We start from the raw sequence: 23,808 nt of genomic DNA, 5'->3' as shown, positions 1-23,808 counted from the left end.
GTCGTGTGTCATCAGGGTGAACAGCAGGGGGCTCAGGACACAGGGTGATGACATCAGAGATTTTCTGACCAAGCCGCACTGACTGGGGTCTGTCTGTGAGGAAGTCCAGCTGCCAGTTCCGCAGGGGGGTGTTGAATGATGAGGGGAAGGAAACAATTGCGAAATACAAAAATGGTGTACGGGTTTCTGCCATTGAAGCGCTGCTGGAAAGTACAGTAAATGGTTTAAAATGTGATCTATTTTTATTTTTACCAGTATATATATTATATATCATGTATGTATTATTTTTATTTTTGTTTTATCATTTTGCACATTTTCACCTTTTAATTTGTTTCACTCGCACTGAAAGGACAACACCTCCAATTTTGTTATACTTTTTATATAGACAATAAGGGCCATTCATCAACTAATTAATTAAATTATGATCGCTGTTTAGGTACACACTTTATTCATATTTTGAATTTCTTTTAGTATGTGGCTATTTTAAAGCAGTGTTAGGCGGTTCCTTACCGTATATGTGATGTAGGCTATACGGTACTTGAAATCGTCTGATTTTGCTGGTCATTTACTTTTAGAAAAACAAAAAGGCAAATATATTCAACTATCTCTGTTTAAACTTCACAATCCATTCATTGGATGAATTTGAGAGGTAGATTTTTTTCCCTTGTTTTGGCTCACAGCTTGTCATTAGCTTGGTTTGGTAGGTCCAAAGTCAAACGAGTTGAGAACCAGTGTTTGAGAGGTGCAGTGCGAATAGGCAGGAACATCCATGACCCGACGCTACGGATCTGTCCGAAACCGTCCTTATAAGTAGGTTTTTAATGAGTTGATTAGTCCTTTGGCACCCTCTGACGGGTGTTGGTTTGCTGGATCCTCAATCCACAATCCTTTCATTGGATATTTTTGAGAAATTGATTTTTTTATTTCATTTCGCAGCTTGTCATCAGGGTGGAATGGTGGGTCCTGAAGTCAAACTAGTTGAGAACCGGTGTCCTAGATGACGCTTGTCGAAGCAAGTATTTGAGTCCCTTTCTAGAATCTTAAAAACCGCAATATTAGACATTCTGTACATTGTTTGTCTGTGAGAGGAAACTCTAATCTTGCGAACAGATGGACATGTTTTTGTATTGAACCTGAAGTAGAAGGACGTGTGTCTATTTTCGGTAGTCGAGGTACAATAGCTTTATTTTAATAGGATAGCGTGTTTGCTGGGCCCTCGCTTCTCTCGGCCAAGATGGAGCAAATTTGTAACGGCTGGAAGCCAAGAGCAAAGTGCTTGTGTGAACGTTCCAAAACGGCAAAGTGGAGCTGGGGGAACAATTGGCGGCGTGAAGGCTCATCTCCAACCCGACTGCTTTTGTGCCATCGTTCGGGGACGCAGGGCGAAAGAGGTAACTCTTCGGGGAAATGTTGGTGCTGCACAGATGAGCGTGTGAAGGACATTCGCTTTAAAACTTGGAAAACGTGCGCAGACAGTAAAATCAGCCACCGAGCTTGGGATGAAACATTGAAAATCCTACAAAAGTGAATTAAGAGATTTTGTTTTGAATACTGCGTTCTGCTTTAAGGATGTCCTAAAAATGTGCAAAGATTGTGGGGGATAGCGCATCATGGATTTAGTTAGAGAGCGCCTAGTCATAACTATAAGAATACAGTATCATATTTAGTAGGTTAGAAAATCCTCATAAATAATCCACCCATCCATTCATTATCTGCACCGCTTATCCTCAGTAGGGTCGCCGGGGTGCTGGAGCCCATCCCAGCTATCTTCGGGCAGTGAGCAGGGGACACCCTGAACTGGTTGCCAGCCAGCTGCAGGGCACACTGAGACTGACAACGCACTAGCTCATTCACACCTAGGGACCATTTGAATGGGCTAAATAACCTAACAAGCATGTTTTTGGAATATGGGAAACAAAACAGAGTGCCCGGAGGAAACCCCCAAAGGCAAGAGAAGAACATGCAAACTCCGCACAGAGAAGCCAGTCGCTGGATTTGACCTCTGCACTGTGGGCTGACACGCTAACGACACAGCGGCCTTAATAACTGATCAATTAAAAAAATTATTTAAAAAAAAATATTATTTGTAGAGGCAAACCTTTGCTCATTTGCACTAATTTTGTCTGGCCTTTTGAGGCACCACAGCAGTTTTTAGATATTTCTATCAGGAAAAACGGCTGGCAAACTTGTGATCAATTTTATTATCTAAAATGGTTGCTACACGCAGTTCAATTGTGACTTATTTGACACGGCAAATATCTGTATACTTTAATCAAGACACACACACTCAAATACTCACGGGAATTTTAGTCCAAATCTAAAGAGAAAATTGAATAAAACATGACACTTGCGACTAAAGAATAAAATTGAGCGATAGAGAGGAAGATAGGCACACCTGGGATATGGAGAAACAAATCAAAAGTAAGCACAACACAGTTTATTTAATCTTTCTTTTGAGAGACTTTTGGGTAACCTTTTGGCTGTTGGTTTTTATTCAATCAATTTTACACGCATCACATCAATAAATTGTTTGATCAACTAAGCAATCAAAACGTTCCAGGTCGTTCTGTAGTCAGGGAGTAGAACCGGTCCGGAGGAGGTAGTTTAAAATTAGCAAACTCAAAAAAAAAAAATACAGAACAGTCTCAAGCAGGAAAAAACCCTTTTCGGGGCAGAAGATTGCGGGTAGCAATCGCGGCGTGCCATAGCATTTGCTGACGAGACCAAACAAGAGGCAACCGAAATGGCGAGTCTTATTTTTTTCCCTTCACAAGTCAACTTCTGGCAGCATGTTTTGGCATTTTACACTAAAACCCAGCCCAAGGTAACTACGTAAGCCGTACGCAGATTTAAAATTTTAAACAAAATCAAAAGGAACAAAAAGTCCCAAAAGGATGGCCTGCTCGTCCCCAGTGAAGTGGCTCTTTTCAAAGAGAATAATATCAAGAGGCACTGCCAGATGAAGCATGCTGACTACAAAAAGCTCACTGGAAACAGACGCTGTGAAAAGGTGAAGCAACTGAAAGCTGTTTTAACGGCACAGCAGCGCTTTTTCACCCTACGAGTCAAATGAAAATGCTACTAAGGCCAGCTGCAAGGTTGTGACGCTGCAGGGGAATTTATTATAGACTGTTCAAAGAATGCCACGCTGAATAGCCGTCCCACACATATTTTTAGTTTACCAAATCTGGCCCTGCTTTCTGAAAAGTTTGGACACCCCTGCCTTAAGGGATTTGACATTGTTATCTTATAAATTAAAAACCCATTTTAACACTACGATTTAAAAGAAACATAGTTCATTTTCTGTCTCCATTATTAGTTTTGGGGAATCAATTAAAGTTTACAGTTCTTTGACTTAGTCAAATCAGGCAATAATTATTTGAAAAAAACAGATAATAAATAAATAATTGCTTAATGTATTTACAAATGGATAAACACCCAATCTGGTGCATAGCGGGGAGATAGAAAACCTTATTTTCCAAAATATTTATTTTCAGTGATTGAAAAAAAATCAAACAAGTACTATTGACCCTAATTCACTAGCACCCACTAATCAGTAATTGGGAACCATCCATAATTAAAATGTTTTATTAAAATATAATGTTAGGATGTAAGGATGAGTCAAAACATACAGCCTGCGGGCTCGACCTGGATCGTTGGATGATTTAATCCTGACTGCCGTCAATTTCTGGGTATGTCCAAAAAAGCAGGTCTTTAGCTCATTCTTCAAAAGTTATGAGTCTTTTAATAAATAAAAATCAAATGCTTTTTCTTAAGGCTAGAGTGCAGTAAAAGTGTAAAGGGGTGATATCCATTCCGGTTTCAAATACAAGACAGTGTTTTCTCAGCTTAGTGGGCCCAGCCTAGTAGTTTGATGTTGTGTTATTGCTCATTTGTATTCTGATTCTGATTTGCTTCAAGTAATAGAATTAGTGAAAGTATTAGCAAGCTATCAGCAAGTCACGATATCCAGTTTTTTCTTACCTATCTGTTGATTCTTTTATTCATTAGGAGCAGTAGATAGACTTCATTTATAAGTAAATGTTAGACAATAATTTGCTGTGCTACAGTTTATATATTGTTTTCTTGCTTTCCCAATCAAATGATACACAATATGTATGATCCTTTTTTAGTAAATCTGTGCCTCACCAGACACGAACCTCACTGCCCATCACTTAGTTTGTCTGCATCACAATCTGGAAATATGTCGAGGCTTTTAGTTTGAAACTTGACTAGGGAGAGTTTTATTCTCATAACTTGTCTTCCAGGCGAAGTTATCTCTTTATATGTTTCTTGATGGCGTAAAATTATGTTCACATAATTAAAGGAAGGGGAAATGTTCAGGCTGAACATTCGTCGATGATAATAAACACAATGCATTCTATTTTGTGTTTTTAGTTTGAGAGAGGCGAATTAAGGCTGACAGTGAGAACGGTTTTCGGACAATCAGAGGGGTTCAGCTGATGTTTTATTCCTGAATGAAAAGTTTTTCTAGATTTTAGACAGGAGTTGACCCATGTGATTATTTCTCTCTGACATTTTGAAGGTGAGTGCATCCGAGCCGAGAAGGAAAGGAAAAAGTGCCCTTTTTGTCCCTCTATTGATTTTGACCACTGTGTTACACTCTGTGCAGAAAACTAGTGTAAAATTCGAACTATAAACCGCTTTCAACACTGCAGATTATGGCGCCCGAGCAGTAAAAGGTAAGAGTGAGACAGGCAGAATATATGTGTAGAGAAAGACGCAAGTTTAATGTCACTTTGTGCTTGAATTAAACAAACATGAACAGACCCCCATCGTGGAAAAGGGGTCAATCGAAAGGGGAGGGATAACTACCATATTGGGAATAAATGTATCAGTCTGTTCATTCGTAAATGGAAATACAGTAATTTGGCGAAACTAAGGCATAACAAGAAGCAACCTCCAACGAAGCAGACATTTTTAAGGTGGATTCATTTGTCTCAGTCGGCATTATCATGTGGTTTAAAGTAAATATTTTACACGGTTGGATTCACTTGACTGGATGTAACAAAGCCATTTTCGCGGACATTCAAAGAAGTTGGAGATGGCCAGGGGACATAATGGTGAGTTATCTAAGCTCTAAAGTTTTAGGGTCTTGCTTCAGACTTATCAGGATGCTTCTCTAATTAGAATGTTTTGAAATGGTCATCATATGTTAAATCTTAAGAGTTTAGTCTTTCCAATGATATGTGGCATGACGTATTTCAGTGAAAAGTGACACATTTTTTATCAAATGTCCGGCAGCCCACTGGCAAGCCGTCGGAATGTTAAGGGGTTAGGGTACTGTATATCATTACAACCTGTGTACCATCTTTCTTTTCTAAATTCTCATATTTCAAAGTGGTCACATGCGGCTTATAGTCAGATGCGGCTTGTGTGTTTACAAAATGTTTTTTACTTTAAAAATGTACTGGGTGCGCCTTATAGTTCAAAATTTTTGGTATCTCACTTTTATTTTTCCCCTCTTATGTTTTGTTGAGTTTTGCCTACCAAAAATAAAGGAGTTTCGCTTATTATAGTTAATACAGCATCCTCATAAACATTATAGGCCTTGGTAACCATATATTCCCATTGTCATTTGATTTAAGATGGAAACTTAGAGAAAAGTATGGAGGTTCTACTGAGTTTGTGGCACAATGTAAAATCAAAATCGTTTCATAAAAACGTTGCTAAATGTTTAATAGGTAAAAAACGAGTTTTCTAAAATGTAAAAATGGTTATTAAGACAATCACCTCCGACCATTTAAAAAAATGAAATGGCAGGTGTTTTAGTGGCTCCTAAGTGTGAGTGAGCATATGAACTTTTGTCTCTGTGTGCCCTGTGACTGGTTGGCGGTTCAGGGTGTTCCCTCCCCACCAGCCCTGGTGAGGATAAACAGTACAGATAATAGCTATAAAGACAATGTCCTCCCACCCTAACAAACACAAAAATTAAGATGTTTTTAATGTCTGCATTCCTTGATCTTAAAGCGTGACATGTCAATCTTTATCCCTCTGTTGTTTCACACATAGTTTTTTAATACAACAATGAGGCTTGACATTGCAGGCTACCTCAACATTGCTTTTTTTTTTGGTTTGAACAAATTTATTGACACTAAAAACAGAAAACAATCATGACAATCTCAACAGCAATTAAGCACATTCACAATATTATATTCCAATATTACGTTTTTAACAGCAAACACAAAGTGAGGTTTGAACAAACCTTCTCGAAAATCAAACATATTCACAATTTCATTATATAACATCTTTGTTAGTGTCAATAGATCCGCCCAGGCCAAAGTCGATTGTCCTCGGTCTGAACAAATCCACTGACACCAACAGCAGCAAAACACAGCCATCAAGCATATTCACAATTTTTTTATATTTGACAATATGACGTGACGATATGACGTTTTAACATTTTTTCCTGACATTTTCAACATCAATTAAACAATTTCAGAGTTATTTTCTTTTAACAGTAGTTAACCAGCGTGTAAAAGGCAATACTATTGTGCAAGGGCATAGCTCTAAGCAGCATTCTTCCAGTCCTCTGTGTGGGTCCTTTCCCTTCTGCGTGGGTCCTCTCCCTTCTGGGTTCCACAACCCAGGCCGTTGCTGCCGGGACTCCCACAGTGTAGCTCCGGCTCCCCCCTCCGGGTGGGTGCAGACGAGTTTTCTTTATGGCTGCGTCCTAGGCCCGCCGCTCGCAGATTGTATGGTATCTGCAGCCATTTGGAGCACAGCCACGGGGGGGGATCTGCCTGCACCTCCATACCAGCAGGTTTCTGGAGGTCCAGATGGCGTCCTTGATGGCGGCGAGAGTGAGCCAGTCCCTGGCAAAGTCGTTCCGAGGCCTCCTCGACCGACTCACCCCGTAAAGCACGTACTGTGCATCAGGGACCTCTCCTGCTGGCAAGTCCGGGAACTTTCCTAGTTGTTCGGCCATTGTCCACAAGACCTGGGCAGCGCTGCACTCACAAAAAAGGTGCCTCACCGACTCCTGGGCGCCACAGCCAGGTCGAGGGCACGTCGAAGTCGCTGACATTCCTCGGTGGTGCATTACAGCTCTGACTGGGAGAACTTCATGAGCCACCATCCATGACAAGTCTCGTAGTCTGTTTGGGAGGGCAGGATGATTGACGTTGCTCCAAACCGTTGTGGATTCGCCAAACGCAAGCCCCCGCACAGGGCTTACTGTAGCTCGCTCTTGCACAATAGCAATAAGGGCCCTGTGGTTTTGTAAAGTGTGACATTCTTGTGTTTCCAAATCAAACTTCTTCAAAAAATCCCGAATAAAGAGATGTGTTGGTGGCAAGTTAAACGAAACTGGAATCAAACGATTGTCTGGTACAAGCTTTAGCTTCCGCAAATATGAGCCCATCCAAAACCGGGTCATTGCTTGACTTTTCGGGTTGTTGGGTGGGCCCACAGCGTTTTGGAAGTGGAGAGAGACATATTTGCTTCCCAGGAAAAGCTGGAGGTCAGGCACTCCCTTCCCCCCTTTTTCCTTTTTCTTTTTCATTGTCCAGTTGTAACAGCACGTTTCTTTTAGGCATAAAAATTAAACTGATTGACAAAAGCATTGGGAGGATGATCGCTTTGATGATTAGGACCTTCCCCTCTATTGTCAGTTTTCTTAGTGACCAAAAAACAAGTTTTTGCTTAACTTTCCTTGTCACGTCATCCCAGTTGGTCTCGCCTCCTCCATCCGCATTGAATTTTATCCCTAGGATTTTCTGGTCTGTCTTTAACACCGTCAGCGGGAGTCCTGCCTTTTCTGTCTCTTTCCACATTCCATAAAACTTCACTTGTGATTTTTCTCTATTTAGCCTTGACCCAGACGCCCTCCCAAACAGGTCAGTCAAGTCAAGGGCTCTTTCAACAGATGCGCGGTCAGTACACAAAATATTAAAATCATCCATGTACAAAACACACTTGGTAATTTGTCCCCCACTTCCTGGGATATTGATGCCTTCGACAAATCTATCTTTTCTTAACATTTGTGCCAAAGGTTCAATGCAAAGAACATAGAGAAGGGGAGACATAGGGCAACCTTGACGTACACCGCAGTTGATCTCGATTGCTTCCGATAAATTCCCGTTAATCATGAATTTGCTCGGTATAGCAGTCCTACCCACTTGATGTATTTTTGGGGAAAGAGTTACCCCACCAAAAAACAAAGTAAAAGTGTAAGGAATTTAGGTAAAACAGATGTGGTAAAATATTACAATACTGTCTTTAATTAAGAGTTTCAATATATCAAATCGCAGTCTGATTACCCATTCTGATTGATATGGGTTGTTTATTCAAAAAGACTATACCAAACTATTTCTTAAAGTTAAAATAAACGGATAACAGTGTCATGTTCAATATATAAGAAGTTAGCGAGAATTCCTAATCAGGTGTTAAATATCAATAATTGCTGTATTTTTGTCCGTAAAAGGTTAAAGTGGCAATTAGGCACTAGGAAAGATTCAAACAACCAAAACTAGTAAGTGTCAACCTCATTCATTAAACACTTAGTAGTAAAAATGCACATAGAAGTATTTTGACGCCTACATTCCTACACTATGATTAGTGTTTGTAATCTTAATCTGTACTAGCTTGGTTAAATTGCTGCTATCAGGTCATAGGTCATAGAAAGGATCCACCCGGCTTACAATTGCAATTTTTACTAGATTGGAAAAAAGACCAACCTCTTTTGTGACAAGGAGGTGAAGTGGCACTCAATGTTTTGCCTATTTTCCGCAGCCAGTCGCCGGACAAAAGAAATTCTTCCTCCCATTCACTACAAAAATCCCTAGGTTTCTTTGTTTTCAGCCATGTTTATGTACTTCGCGACGCTCAAGATCGAGGCTGCGATTGTCATATGCCCCTCTGCTCCGTGTTATGTCCGAGTTCTCAAATTATCGAACTCGGCTACTTTTTTTTTCTTTCTAGGTTTTTATATATTTTTCACACGATTTATTTTTTAAATTTATATCAATGTAAATGCAAAGTTTTTTTTAAAAACGCAAAACAAATTAATCACATTTTAGACATTGATATTTCGTGATTTGGTCTATTTTTAGAACGGACCCCTGACCAAGTGAGTAATTAAAAAGAGCCTTTTATTTAAAAATACATTTATGCTCAGGCATATATGTTAGAGTAACCTATTAGAAATTCTAAAAAGTAGTGTCAGAGTCTCCCATTTATCTTTAAATCAGTTTTATTAACTGTTTCATGCTAATTCAGTAATCATGGGTTCACAGTCATAATTTGTTCTAGATAAAAAAGGGTTCATCTTGTTCCATAAACTCTTTGTAGTAAAAAGTCAGAAAGAGTTATTTTTGACACATCACTAAAAATATAAATAGTTTTTAGAATAGTACTTATTCTATCTGTTGCGCGCACTCTCTAACTTCAAATTGTAGGTGATTTTTTTTATTTTGAAACAGCACAAGAGCCGATGAAATGTGAGGGTATGCTCAACGAGGTAGATGGTGTTTGATGGCACGCCCTGCCAGTATAAAACTGGAAAAATAATGTGTTACATTCACACCCAAACCAAGTCACCACTGGTAAGAGACTGATTCAATTCATTTTCTGCTGCTTCTTTGGGGATTGATGCTGTGTTAGATTATTAAAATAGGTCACTGAGTATCTTGAGTTTTCCAGCTATATTATTGTTATTATTTAATTATCACAGCTTTGATAATCACATCATTAATTTAGTTGTTGTGAATGCACATCATATGTATCCACATATTTTAGTGACGTATTTACTTGCTGTCCAATTTTGCAGATTGAATCTTAGGGGGCATCCACATTCTTTACATAAACTAAATTTTTGTCACCATAAAAAATATAAACTGAAACGTAACCATTAAACCATATGGTAAACCGCTTTTAATAACTGAACAAGAGAATATAGCCATTCTCATAGAAGTGAATAAATAGACAATCCTTTAAAAAAAGAGAAACTAAGTCATTTCATGCATATAATTATAGCGCCTACTGAAACATCTGATATTTAGAGAAACTTTCTATAGCATATTTATTAAAAATATATAAACTTTAAATTGAACTACAAGACGGCCTTCTTTCGGCTTTTACTATCTCGAAACAGTTGTTAGGAATCGCTCCATTGTAAATCAAATCTTTTTGGTAAACGGTAATTTTCCAATCAATTCAAGTGTCGGAAATTTTTAACACTTTGAGTATCTTCCTACCCTACACTCTCAATTATTCCTTCAAATTCAAACTCTTACCCCTCATAGAAAATGTCTTAATATGTTGTTGTCTAACTAATGTAATAGATTTCAACCCCATCAATGCAAACTAATATAAAAACTACACACCCAATGATCAGTAAAACGTTTAAAAATAAAGTGGGAAGTGGGCAATCAATGGTTATAATTACTCTCAATATACAGTTATACAATTTCTTAACATTTGTGAGAGCCAGTAATGTTCTCTAACAACCTGGGGTCATGTCTACAGCATATTTGTATTATTAGAAAATAAAATCATCTAGAAACACTTTGTACACGGTTAGGTTTTAGCTAGAATACTTTTCCACCTGTAGGATGTTTGCATACTTAACCAAAATGTGCAAAAAATAAAATAAAGTAGCTGTCTTAGTCACTGTTATGTTCTCATCCGAACATTACTATGCTTCAGTAATCTTTAAATACTACTTCTTCTAAGAACAATCATAAGAATAAATTTAATGTACAAACTATATTTTGCTAGTCTTACTAAAATGTTTTTCCACATGACATCATCCCTAAATAATTTACAGTCCTTATTTTGGTTGCATTCCCTTATGTCGTTTCAAGCACTCCGGTTGTATTCATGAATTTGATTTATTTATCCAAAAACGTCTTTGTTCCCCGGTTTTGTTTCGAGTCCTCTTGTTTCGGCTGACGTTGTAGTTGTCTTGTTGAGCCTTCAGCGCCGACCTGCCAAGAAAACGAGGCGTCTACATTCCCTGCAAGAAAATCGCTTTCCTTTCTAATCTGCCGACACAACAGCCAAAGTCACGACTGGTAAATGTGAACATAACCTGAAGGCCACCTTCCCCCAAAAAACCCATTCGGCTTGGGAAGGAATATAGGCCATAATAAAGTGTGGGCCAAGTCTGTTTAATTTTTTTGGTTTGAACAAATTTATTGACACTAAAAACAGATAGTTTCTATTGTGACTTGTGTGGGACAAAACATAACAAAAGCAGATTTGTGAGAAAATGGTGAATGTGATGGCAATGGCACTGTAAATAAAAGGCTGACGTCTGCCCTACATCTTGAGTCATAGCCAATGTTGGGCATGTTACTGTAAAGCAGTAATTATTTAAAGTTACAGGGCCTAGCGAAAGTACTGGCCCCCCAAGAAGTTTTTGTCAACTTCCCACTTTTCAGGCTTCAAACTTAAAGCTAAAATAAATGAAAATGTTTTCTAAGAATAAGCAATATGTGAGACAATATGTGCCCGGAGGAAACCCACGCAACATGCAAACTCCCACAGTAGATTTGATCTCATGATCTCAGAAGTGTGGGGTTTTGGGGTTTTTAAGGGTTATTGTTCTATCTTCGTTATTCATTATCCATTATCCGTTATCGGTCAGTTCATAATACGCTACAAAGCCTAGGAGCCGGGACACTTACTCTCAGCCAAAAGGCCAAGCTAAGGTCCTAGCCCTAAAGCCTTGCTGCGATCATTGCGAATGCACCGTTCCCGGAGGTACTGCAATACCGGGCCGATGCGTGCCACACACGCGCTAACCACTGCACCGCCATGCTGCCCTCAGTTGTACTATGTAGGTAGATATTATTATGCCCAACCATTATCACTAATGGATCAATATGAGTGATTAAGAATTATTCAGATGTCTGAAAATATTGCAATTTATTATCGGCATTCAACAAGTGACACAGCAATGCTCCATGAAGTAATGACAGTTGAGTTACGAAATGTAATTAATAATGTGTCACAGTACTGATTACAGAGACAAGTATTTGCGTTCCTTTGTCATGCATAAGTCCCAACACTGGCCAATGGGTTACAAAAACATTTATTTAGTTCCTAAAACCTTCTAATATGAAAAGTATACAGTTCTATTCCATTTGAATCCAACTCAGTGGGCGAATGTATAGTCACTTGAAGTTCCCTGAAGCGGACATGAAGTTGTTTTGGTATGGACGAGTCACCGCTAATCTGTTTTACGGTTGAGTTGGGTGACAGTCGCACACCTTAGTCATTGAGTCAATTATTTTTGATGTATGCCTTTATTCTAGTCCAATAAAAATGTTAACACAATTGACATTAAGTATTAATTAGCCACTCCCAGTGGTAAAACATTTTCATTCACGAAAAAAAAATTAAAACAAACAAGATGATCCCACGAGCCAAAAAGAAAACCGTAGGTTCCAGAGCGTTCTCTATTCGGGCCCCGAATATATATCTTTAGGTGTTTTGTTGTAACCGATTTGTTCGATCACCAAAATCATGTTTCCCATTAAAAATAATGTAAATCATTTTAATCCGTTCCAACACCCTGAATGTTTACCTTGAACGTGTCGTTTACAAGTCATTTAGCACCCGGGTCTCCACAACAAGTGGTGAGCGGTTCATTGGAAAGGGAGTTCCGTTTCAACACCCTGAAAGTTGGGCTCCGTTCCAACACCCTGAATGTTTACCTTGAATGTTCAACGTAAACATAACGCTAACCCAGGCTAATCGTACGTTCGCGTTATCGTAATCTTCCAAACGAAAGATTACGCTAACATGAACGTGTAAAAATTTTAAAAAAGGATAAAGAAAAGAATTATGAATAGGATTTCTTACCTTTCTGGTGGTCAGTAGAAGGCGCAGGTGGACAGTGGGGTATTTCCTAGCAAGATCAGACACTCGCACACCTCCTTCATATTTTGCTATTATTTTTTTCTTAAATGCAATAGTTGTACGCACTACTTTTCTTTTTTCACCTGTAGCAACTTTGCTGCTTGCACTGACTTTCTTCGGAGGCATAATTAGTCGCTAAAATACTTCCCACACCTATATATATATATATATATATATATATATATATATATATATATATATATACGTAAATGTGAAGTTTATTCATGTTTGAGTCGCAAACAATCATCTTAAAAGTGTCTAATTAAATTCATGGCACTGAAGTTGAACCTCTTTGCATTTTGGGCAAATTCTCCTGTGTATCATCATGTCACTCCAAAAATACTTACTTGTAGCGGCATCCTGTGTTTGCATTTTGGGCAAATTCTCCTGTGTATCCTCATGTCACTCCAAAAATACTTACTTGTAGCGGCATCCTGTGTTGTATTTTACGGATACTAGTTGTTGTTAAATGTAATCAGTAACGTAATCTGAATGCTACAATATTGCAGTCATGTAACTTGATTACTTTTGATTACTTTTGTGGATTACTCCAATACCAAATATTCTAATGAAAGACAAAACAAACATAATCTAAATAAAATGATTTTATTTGTTTCAGATACATGAACTTTGTAACCATAAATTGCAGGAAAGCAAGGTTCAGGTAGTTGCTTATAATCCTACAAAAATATTTCCCATGGCGGACAAGATTTGTTTTATTGACATTAAGAGGACATTAAGAACCTAATTTTGTTTAAATCGCACAAATTGTATTGCGTTCCAAAATCTGCGATGTCCAAGTTGTACTTGTTTAAAAGGGGGTTGCCACACCTCTTGACAATATACACATTTACTAAGGTAAGAAAAACATTCTCGCAACATAAAAATACAATGATAAAATAGTGGATTCCAAACAACAATAAATGCAAAATAAATCTGTGCAACAGATAGGCACGTTACTATACGTTGCGTGCGTGTAAACCTCAACTCTCTCGGTTTTGGTGAATGAAATGATGAAGGACATGTTTTGGCTATCGGTGTTTTATGTATATGTAAATATACTTATAGATAAAACCATATCCTGCAAAGTACTCTTTAATCTAACAAAATATACTTCTAATTTGATTACATCTTTCTTTTCTGTAACTGTCACAGAATACAATTACATTTTTGGTATCCTGATGACGTAATCCCGTTACATGAATTCTGTTCTTCCTGACTTTTCAAAATGGAAGATCGGCCCCCTGCCCCATCCATACCTTTCTGCTCAGCTCTTAAGTTCAGCCTTTGTTGTCTCAGCCCGGCAAACTTTGCTCAGTGTTAAGTCTGCAATCCTTTAGTCAGACAAGGTCAGGCGACCCAGAAGAAATGTCTAAAAACGTCGCCATCTGTCGGAGAATACTTAAAATATGGAGGGAAGGGCGGGGAGGATTCAAAGTGATACAAGTCAAACAACAGCTACTGCGCTTTTCATCCGAGTGTCCCCGGGTTGTCAAAGCTTCTCCCAGTAGACAAAAACGCAACTCGGCTCGTATGCAAATCTACGATCTGTTGTGCCTTGGAGCAGCAGACGGTGCCTTCTTGAGCAACGGCATATGTCCTTGCTGCCGATAATAAGACTTCCAACTGTGATAAAGTGTTTAAATAATAGATATCTTAACAGAAAAGTATTTCTACTGTGCAAAGAATGACAGCTATCGATGCGGTTTAACCAATGTCTCCATGTACTCTACCTATGCATGCCTATGACTGGCCCATCTCCAGGGACTAACCATAAACCTGACATTCATTTTATTTAATTTGTCTAATTTGAATCTTTGTTACCGGTTTATCTTGGAGTGCCATCTCTAATCTCGTAAACTATGTTCAATACGTTGGTATCATTGACAATATGGACAATTCATATTCTTTATACTTCCCGTGGTGACCAAGTAACCCACCGAACAAGGAGCAAATTTCATTTGAAATCCATCTAAAAGAAAAAGAATATTAGTTTGGCTGTAGAGAGGAGTCATTCACGTTTGTTTCCTTGTAGCATAGCAATTTTATATTGATAATGTTTCTATTTCAATCATACAAAACATAATACAATCTAAAAAAGACTGAGATATTTGTATATGTTTTTAAAAAACTACAAAAAATGAAATTGTGAAGATAAAAAACAGCAATTCATGGAATTTTGAAGAAAAATCCTTGTATTTTGTTGAGCTTGTTTGAGTTTTTTGTTGACCTTGTGTAGGTTTAAGATCAGGGGACGTTGTAATTGAGGTCTGCTCATCCCTTTCAGACTATTTGTGATTAAGGGCTATACAAATAGTTTCAACTTTACTTTAGATTGTGTTTTTCAGTTGGTTTGGAAAGGTGCGGAAGTGGGTTGCTGTGGTATCAGTGTGAAAGACTTTTTAAGGTTCTCAGTTCAAAGATTCCTTAATCGTTAGGGATGTAGGTGCACCACTCCCTGTGGTGTGTCTTAGGGAACTACAGCGGTGCCCATCCCTCTCCAGGCTGTTATTTTGAGGAGGGGGTTGCTCCCCACATATGAGGCAGATCGTACTGGTTTTCATGGTTACCGGTAGTAGGATATTCCTTCTGATCTGACTCAGATACAGCTCCATCATCTAGTAGCTGGATTTTTCTATGTAAAGCCTCATCCTGCTCCTCATAGATGATATCAGCAAAGACAGAGAGCGGCGTGTGATAATACTGATACTGGAGGAGAACTATTTGAGTAGGAAATTACTATCACATTGTGTCATGATTGCCAATTCAAGGCACCTGTGACTGCTCAATTGGCGCCAACAGCCCTGAGAGATGATTGGCTCATGGACTCTTTTTAAATCCCCGGCTTTCAAGGGATCCCTGTCAGACCGTTGCATACCGATGCTCCCAGTTCGGCAAGCTCTCACGTTCAGACTCTGTTGTTGCCCTGTTTTTTTCTCTGCCTGATACCCGTTGCCAACCTGTTTCCGGACCTGACTCTGCCCTGTTCTACCTTCCCGATATCCGACATGTTTTGCCTCGCTACCTGCTTGACACCTGTTGTCGACCTTGTTTCCGAACTCGATACCGCCCCTGCTCTCCCGTCCCGGTTAACTAGTATTCCTGCAAGTCTACGATCATCCTTGCTTGACATGGAAGTGCCACTTCCGCGTTTCCCGCCACCTGCTACCCGTGTCCGTTGATCTTCGGATCGTGGAAGCCCTTCTCTCCTTCTTATCAATAAAACTGAGTAAACGAACGCTACTGGGTCCTGTCTCCGTTCCTGGCTTGTGACACATTGAACAATACACATTGCATCACTTTTGGCAATGAGGTTACATCCTTTGCTTTGGGGGCATACGTCATTTGCTTTGGTCACATATTAAATACTCTTTGTCCCGTAAAATACTTTGTATTTCGTGTATTTTTGTATTCTTCAGATTATTTACGTATTTAAACGAATCAATTCAAGTCTCGCTGATCTCTTAACCCTTTGCAAATACTCACGATTAACAGTATCACTATGATCCCTCACGCACATTATGAAGAAGTACAGAGGAGAAACAATCAAGTTGTGATAATACTTCTAAAGAAAATCAAAGTACTTTTTAATGAAAAACTTAAATGATTAAAATGTTTTTACTAAGTACTGTCGGCTCATTGAGTATTACAAAGTGACTATTGAGTCTTATTTTCTCTGGGGCTGATAATAGTTTGCACCGCTTATGACTTTAGCACAAATTGTAAAATAAATAGGTTTATGACCCAGGCGATCACTCCTGGTGATTTCAAAGCCTTGCTTGGGAAGAATGACAGGGCCTGCCTCACCCTGGGTGGCCCTATGAAGCCAATACTCTACCATCCAGGGTTCACTGTTTGAAGGGCCTGATCAATTTCTAATCAAGAAATACTAGGAGGCCTTCTGGCATCGTCGTGTACTTCGATATAAATCTTCCCTATGAGGCTGGCAGCTTATTACGAGGAGAAGGGCATGCTGGGTCTTTCTTGGGAGCAGTTTGCCTCGTATTTCACCCTCAAACCTCCCTGCACCATCAGCCGCTAAAAGTTTCTATTTTAGCAAAGTGGGTTAAATTTACTTTGAAAGATTCATAATAGCATTTTCCAATCATTCAGTTGAACTGAAATATTTTTTTAATCAGATTGAAATACAACAAAGTGCAAAAATGTATCAAAAGAAAACAACACTTTCCTCAAGCAATTCCTGTTGTAGGTAACAATAAGGACTCACGGGCCTTAGCACAACTTCTCATGGGCCGGATTTGGCCCGCAGGCCTTGACTTTAGTTGCTTTTACGGTCACACTGGTCCCTTACAATCAATTACAGACAGTTACTTTTGTTCCCCAACGTATCTGTACTTAAAATGGCAATCGGTACTAGCGATCTCCTTCATTCCCCCAACCCCACCTCCACTCTAGTCCCCCCTTCTCTCCTGGAGCAAGAACATGAGCTCACATACGTGCTTGCTTTCATTTACTCAATCTCATGCTGACATTGACTTCAAAATACCATGCTTGAAACACCACAGAGGGAAGCCGCGTTGTTTTTATCCTGCGTGTACTGTAGTTCCAGCCAAATTTGAGAGTGAATTCATTTTCCAATATTGATGCCTAATTTTTATGCGCAGGATAGATTTTCTTGTGCTGAGAAAGTCTGGCCAGTACCCAATCGCGCACACGCTCACCCTAGAGGAAGTTTTAGTCGTCGGTTGAAATCTGGTTACCAGCATTCCTGTGCAGAGTTTGCCCTCCGCGCCTGCACGGGTTTCTTCCGGTTTCCTCTCACTTTCCAAAAAAGCGCATGGCAGGTTAATTTGTGGCTTCAAATTGTCTCTAGGAATTATTGTGTAAGTGAGTTGTCTGTCCCTGTGTGCTTTGCGACTGGCTGGCAACCAGTTAAGGGTACGCCCTGCCTACTGCCCAGCTGAAGATAGCTGGGATGGACTCTGGCACCCCCATGACCATGCTGAGAATAAATGGTGCGGACAATGGATGGATGATATTTTTGCAACACCTTCATTTTAGGTGTTTTGTTGTAAATTGAGTTCTCCTTCACGAATGTGTCTCACATGTTGTTGATTCTTAGAAACTACTTTCAGTTTTGTAGCTTTAACTTTGAAGCCGGCAAAACGAGGAAAAACTTTTCGGAGGGGCATTATTTTTGCTTGGCACTGTATGTTACAACTGTTTTTGTGCAAATATTTCCTTGTTTCTTTTGTTAATCCGTCATTTTGGGGGTTTGTGTGCTGTGCCTACATTACAAAACGACAAACAAATCTAGTATAATGTCCTTTGTGGTAGTAAAAATGTAAAAAAGAATCATTTTTGTAAGACCTGAAATATCCTTCCGTGTTTACATTTTAGGTAGATGATTAAACGGGCCGATGACCCCTCAGCCGCTGACCTTATTGAGTGGACGTGGGAGCGGTGCTAGCTTCCTAAATCTGCGTTCTTTTCGTGCGCTCATAACGGCCGAGATGTGAGAAAAGCCGAAATACCTGGACGAGGCATCAGCTCACGTTTGCCGCCACCGACTGACTAGTGACGGCATGACGCTCCCCAAACTCAAGCGTTTCAAGGTATTTTCAAATGTTTTTTAGCAAAAAATCAATTTATATTTCATCGGTGTAGTGCGATGCCTCAGTTATCGCGGTTAAATAGGACTAAAACCACCCTCCAAAAGTGAAAATCTACGAAGTAGCGGCGGCGAACTTACTTCAAGATGACGTCCTTATCGACTGAGAATATACCACTTGAACAAAATAACAACTCTAGATCTACAAATGAAAACACAGAACACAAAATTGCAGTAGAATGAATTAGTTTTATTGTCATTATAAAAAAGTACAACAAAACTTGAGGGTTTAGAGAGTGGCTGGCTAGCCCCACGCTAAAATCAACAGTCCTTGAATTGAGCCAGATGATTAAAATTTAACTGTCCCGAATGAAGCTAGCGGCTTACCAAGAGTTGTAGTTTATAGGTCATGCGTTTAATGGGTAATGGATCTGGCATTGGTGAGATACGCACAGGCTCAGGTGGGGTGGCTTGTGAGGGCTGTTACGTAGCTTATTCGAAGCCGTAGGCCGGAAGTGCATCCTCGCTGAATCCTTCTCTCCAGACTCCGCTTTAATCCCTTCCCGGACCGGTGAAAATCCAAGCCGCTAAAAGCTTGCTGCAGCCGTGCTTGCTAGTTTATTTTTGGTGGACACATTGACACCGCTGTTGAAATGACAACATACACCAGCCTATCACGCAGACAGTCACGCGCATCCAACACACAAAACCCTCCCTAGCCTGCCGCAATGATAAAATTTCCTGTGTGCTGTCTGCTTAAAGAACAGTGCACGATACATTGATATCCCTGACAATTAGGACAATTCAATCAAATATCCGCAAAGCAATGAACCAGCGATAACCGAAGCGCGAGGTGGCGAGAGATTACCGTAGTTGTACAATATTTGAGACCTTCGGTGCCTGATTAAAAATCAAATTCTGTTTGGGAATACCTTTCAAGACATTGGCGGTTCTTCTGTGTGTGGCCACCTTCACCACCCTTCTCTTCGGATATACCTTGCGGGAGCCGTCCAGCTTCCTCTTCAGGTATGCTTTCCGCTCAGCTTTCTCCTCCAAGGCCCCGTGCGCCTGCCAGCGGTGCCTGAGCGAAATTGGCGAAGACCCCTGGTTCGACGAGCGCTTCAACCAGTCCGTCCACCCGCTATTGAACTCGGAGAACAGCGCGCTATCGGAAGAAACCTTCAAATGGTGGCAGGTACTGTTCTTGGAGTTTCTATTCATTTGCTCTGCGGGTGTGGTACTGAAAAATAGTAGTTACTTACAGTTACTAGTTACACACAGTGCTTTGTAAAACTACTGGTAGATTTCAGTTCTGGTCTCATATGACCAGAGCACATGTTATTTGTGTCTCCCTTGTAGCTTCGTGCGAATCCCAAAGGGGCTTTTAATGGTAGTCTTTCAGAAAGGTCTCTCTTCTTGCCACTTTTTCATAAAGTGCAAATGTATGCAGAGTACGACTAGTAGTTTTCTTGTGCACGGATTGTCACACCCCACCTGTGTATGCTTGCAGGTCATCCAATGTGTTCATGGGCCTCTTGGTTTCTTCTCTTATTAGTTTTCTCTTTTTTTGAGGTGAGGCCAGGTCTTGGTAGGTTTGCAATGGTTTTATGCTCTCGCAATTTTGATATTATTGCTAGCACAGTGCGCTGGGAGAAGTGTAAAAGTGGCTTCTCGTATCACATTTTTGCTTTGAACTTTTCTGCAATTTTATCCTGAAGAAGAAGCATGTTGTGTGTTTAGTCTTTATAACGGTGTCTGTCCTCCAGTGTACCATTTCAAAGACCTCTGAGCCAATGACAAAGCAGGTGCACTTAAACTGAGACTTAAGGACTCGCAGGTACACTCTGTTTGCCATTTAGGTCGACCTTGGTTCATTCAGAAGACATCAGGCTGAGCTGAGAGGAGAGAGGACAATATTTTTGCAACACTTTTTGTTTTTTCCGTTGTAAATATAATATAAAATATATTTTAAATATTGGTTCCACTTCACATGTTGTTGATTCTTAGAAAATATTTTCAGTTATTTAGCTTTTGATGACTGAACAATGGCAATATGTCAAAAAGTTCTTGGGGCCCACTGTTTACAGGATTTAGCCGAGTGCGTCCTCTCTCCCGCATTCGACTTACGCCGTATCCAATTAGAGGACCGAAGCAAAAGGAAAAAAAACTGTGCCAGGGTTGCTTTCTGTCACAAGCAATTTGAACTAACGCCTCTCAGGCGCAGCCCTATGAAACGAATGTCACGTGACCTGAGAAGATGTCGTGTTTAACTTATATGATCTGAGTTGCTGACAAAAACAGTAGCTCCTACTAGAGAATGTGATCAATGGAAGGAGTCTCACTTTATTTACGGTATGTTCGTGGTGTAGTTTGGTGTTTCTCAACATTTGGGTCGGGACTCAAATATGGGTCACGGACCCTTTTTCAGTGGTAATATAAGACCTAGAAGAAGAAAAAAAACAAAGAACATTTAAAACTTTTTACTTTAGATGGCGATAATTCCTTGGTTTTTGTATTTATTTTCTGTAGTATTACTGTAGTTGTATTTTTGAAGTATTTCTTCAGCAGTATTTTTGTAGTATTATTATAATACTGTTCCGTTCTGTATACACGTGTACTAGAATGACAATAAAGTAGATCTGAATCTGAATCTGAATCTGAATAATATTATTGTAGTACTGGTATTGTATTTTTGTACTATTTTTGTTGATACATTTTGTGATAATATTACTGCAGAATTTTTATAGTATTAAAATAATATTTTTGCAGCATTTCGGTAGCATTTATGTAGTTGATTTTCTGTAGTATTTATTGGTATAACTGTCATTGTATTTTGGTGAAAAGTTTGTCGAATTTTTGTAGTCGTATTTTTGCATTATATTCTAATGCAGTAGTATTTTTGTAGCATTACAAGAATATTTTGTAGTATGAATCTAGTATTCTTGTATTTCTGTAGTTTTTTTGTAGTTTATTTTTTGTCGGTTTGCTGTATTATTTTGTAGTATTACTGTAGTTGTGTTTTTGTAGTAGTTTTGTAGTATTTCTGTCGTAGTATTTTTATGATATAGTATTACTATAGTAATATTTTTGTAGTATTACAATAGTATTCATGTTGTAGTATTTCTGTAGACGTATTTCATTTAAGTATAACTGTTGTATTTTTATAGTATTATAACAGTATTTTTGCATCATGTCAGTAGCACTCATGTAGTTGATTTTGGTAGTTTTTCTTTAGTATTTATTATTATTACTGTGGTTGTATTTTATTACAAATGTTGTAAAATTTCTCTAGTAGTATTTTTGCATTATTTTGTATTATTATCTTAATACATTTTTGTAGTATTTCTGCAGTTGATTTTTCGTAGGTTTTTTTGTGGTATTGCTGTAGTTGTTTTTTGGTACTATTTTTGTATTGTAGTATCACTGCAGTAATATTTCTGCAGTATTACAATAGTATTTTTGTAGTATTACGATAATATTAGTGTAGTATTTCTGCAGTTGTGTTTTTGGATTATAGGATTACTGTTATATATTAAAAAGTGTTACAATAGTCTTTTTTTAGTATAATATAGTATTTTGTAGCATTTCTGTAGTTGTTTATTGTAGATTTCTGTAGTTTTTTACCAGATGTCGTGACATGTTTTCTTTAACTTTTTTTAATACAACACTCTTACTGTAGTTGTAATGTAATGTGCCTTATAATCAAGTGTGCCTTACTTATTGTTCAGTCCTAGAGATATCAAACATTTTTTAAAAAGTGCCAGGAAGAAACTAGGAAGCGCCAAAGAGCCGCATTTGGCTCCTGAGCAGGTTTAGCAGATGGAGAGGTCTAACTTTGTTGGCAATCGAAATCATTTTCCTCTGTTAAGCTATAATAATGCGCAATATAATTCCGAAGAGCATTGTATCAGTGATGAAGGGAGCCAGGTATCTCTGTATACTGTGAATCCGCGTGTATAAGGTGCAACCAAACTTTGAGTCCATCTTTGAATTAAGAAAAAAATGTGCCCAGCTTCATAGTGTAGACCACAGGTGTCAAACAGGCGGCCCGCGGGCCAGATCAGGCCCACTAAGGGATTGAATCCAGCCCGCGAGACAATACTCAGAGAAGCGCAAGAGAAAAACAAGCTGCAGGTTGAAATATGTCAACTTGATGTTGCCAAAGCCAGGTGCCTCAAACAAAGACACTGTACTTGTATTTATTTCTCTCCCTCTCTTTCTTTTCCACCCCTTTTCTCCCACTCTGTCTCTGCCTCTTTCACTCTCTGTGTCTCTCTTTTTCTCTTCCTTTGTTGCTCTTTGTCTCTTTCTCTCTCTGTGTCTTTTAACATCTTTTGGTGTAACTTCTTTTTTTCCTTTTTGCTCTTTTCTCTTTCACTCTTCATATCCTTCGCGCTTTCTTTTCTCTTTTCTCTCCTTCTGTCTTTGTATTTCTCTTTGGATTTCTTTCTTCCTCACCCTTTCTTTTCCCCCTCTCTCACGACTTTTTATCTTTTGTTTCTCACGCCCTTTCCCTCGCTCTCTTTTTCTTTCTTTGTCCCGCCCTCTCTCCTTTTCCCTCCCTCTTTCTCTTATTTCTTTATCTCTCTTTTTCTTTCTCTTTAATCTACTAGTCCGGCCCCCCGACAGAATGTTTGTTCTATCGTGTGGCCCCCGAGTTAAAATGAGTTTGACACCGCTGGTGTAGACTGTAGAATGACAGCCTATTAACGTGTATGTGGTGTGTATGTGGGTGTGTCTGTGTGCACAAGCATCCAAGCTAATAACGTTAGTAGCTACTTTGGCGACTTGATTTTCGAAATACGCAGACCTTTTTTTTTTTTCATTATCCACCCGTCTTGTTCTTTGTTTCTTTTACTTTGTGGAGGAAAGATAAGATTTAAAAAAATCCAGCCCAAGTTCAACCAAAAAACTTGATTTCAGGATCCCGACGCAAACCTGGATGTTAATATTGTATTTGTGAGGACTCGGGAGGAGGAAGGGTTATTTTAGCCGATTCCCCCCTCCCGCCATGTGCTAGCTTTTCTGGCTTTTCCGCCCAAGCACTCGGGTCGTTCACAAAGAAAAAGAAAAAAGAATAATGGCAGCTGGATACGTTTTTTTTAAAAGTCAGCAAGAGAGAATGCTTGCCAACCCCAAACCCAAACGTAATAAATGATGTTTTAGGCCCGACCCGACCCAGGCTTGGTTCGGGCCTCACGTCTAGTGGAGGATCTGCACGATGGATTTTGCCCCTACTCTCCCACCAATAAGCCCGCCTCCTCTAGTGGAGCCGAATCTGTTGTGCGGATCCTCCACAAAGAAAAAGCAAAAAAAGAACCACAATGCGTGGATAATTTAGAAAAGAG

General features: G+C 39.2%; 1 protein-coding gene across 1 annotated transcript in view; it reads left to right on the top strand.

The window, feature by feature from the left end:
- The window catches only part of LOC148371093 (CMP-N-acetylneuraminate-beta-galactosamide-alpha-2,3-sialyltransferase 1-like), a 68,774-nt gene that overhangs the window by 23,184 nt on the left and 21,782 nt on the right, over window positions 1-23,808 (top strand). Inside the window, exons 2-3 of the mRNA XM_088328992.1 lie at window positions 18,250-18,464; window positions 19,401-19,655. Of these exons, the coding sequence (XP_088185118.1) occupies window positions 18,435-18,464; window positions 19,401-19,655 (285 nt within the window). The 5' untranslated portion in view covers window positions 18,250-18,434. The remainder of the gene's footprint in view (window positions 1-18,249; window positions 18,465-19,400; window positions 19,656-23,808) is intronic.

Source organism: Urocampus carinirostris, chromosome 2 (genome assembly GCF_059441175.1).
Source record: "Urocampus carinirostris isolate Australia breed hairy pipefish chromosome 2, RoL_Ucar_1.0, whole genome shotgun sequence".
In the NCBI taxonomy this organism is placed as follows: Eukaryota; Metazoa; Chordata; class Actinopteri; order Syngnathiformes; family Syngnathidae; genus Urocampus; species Urocampus carinirostris.
This window is presented reverse-complemented; position numbering and strand designations above follow the sequence as displayed.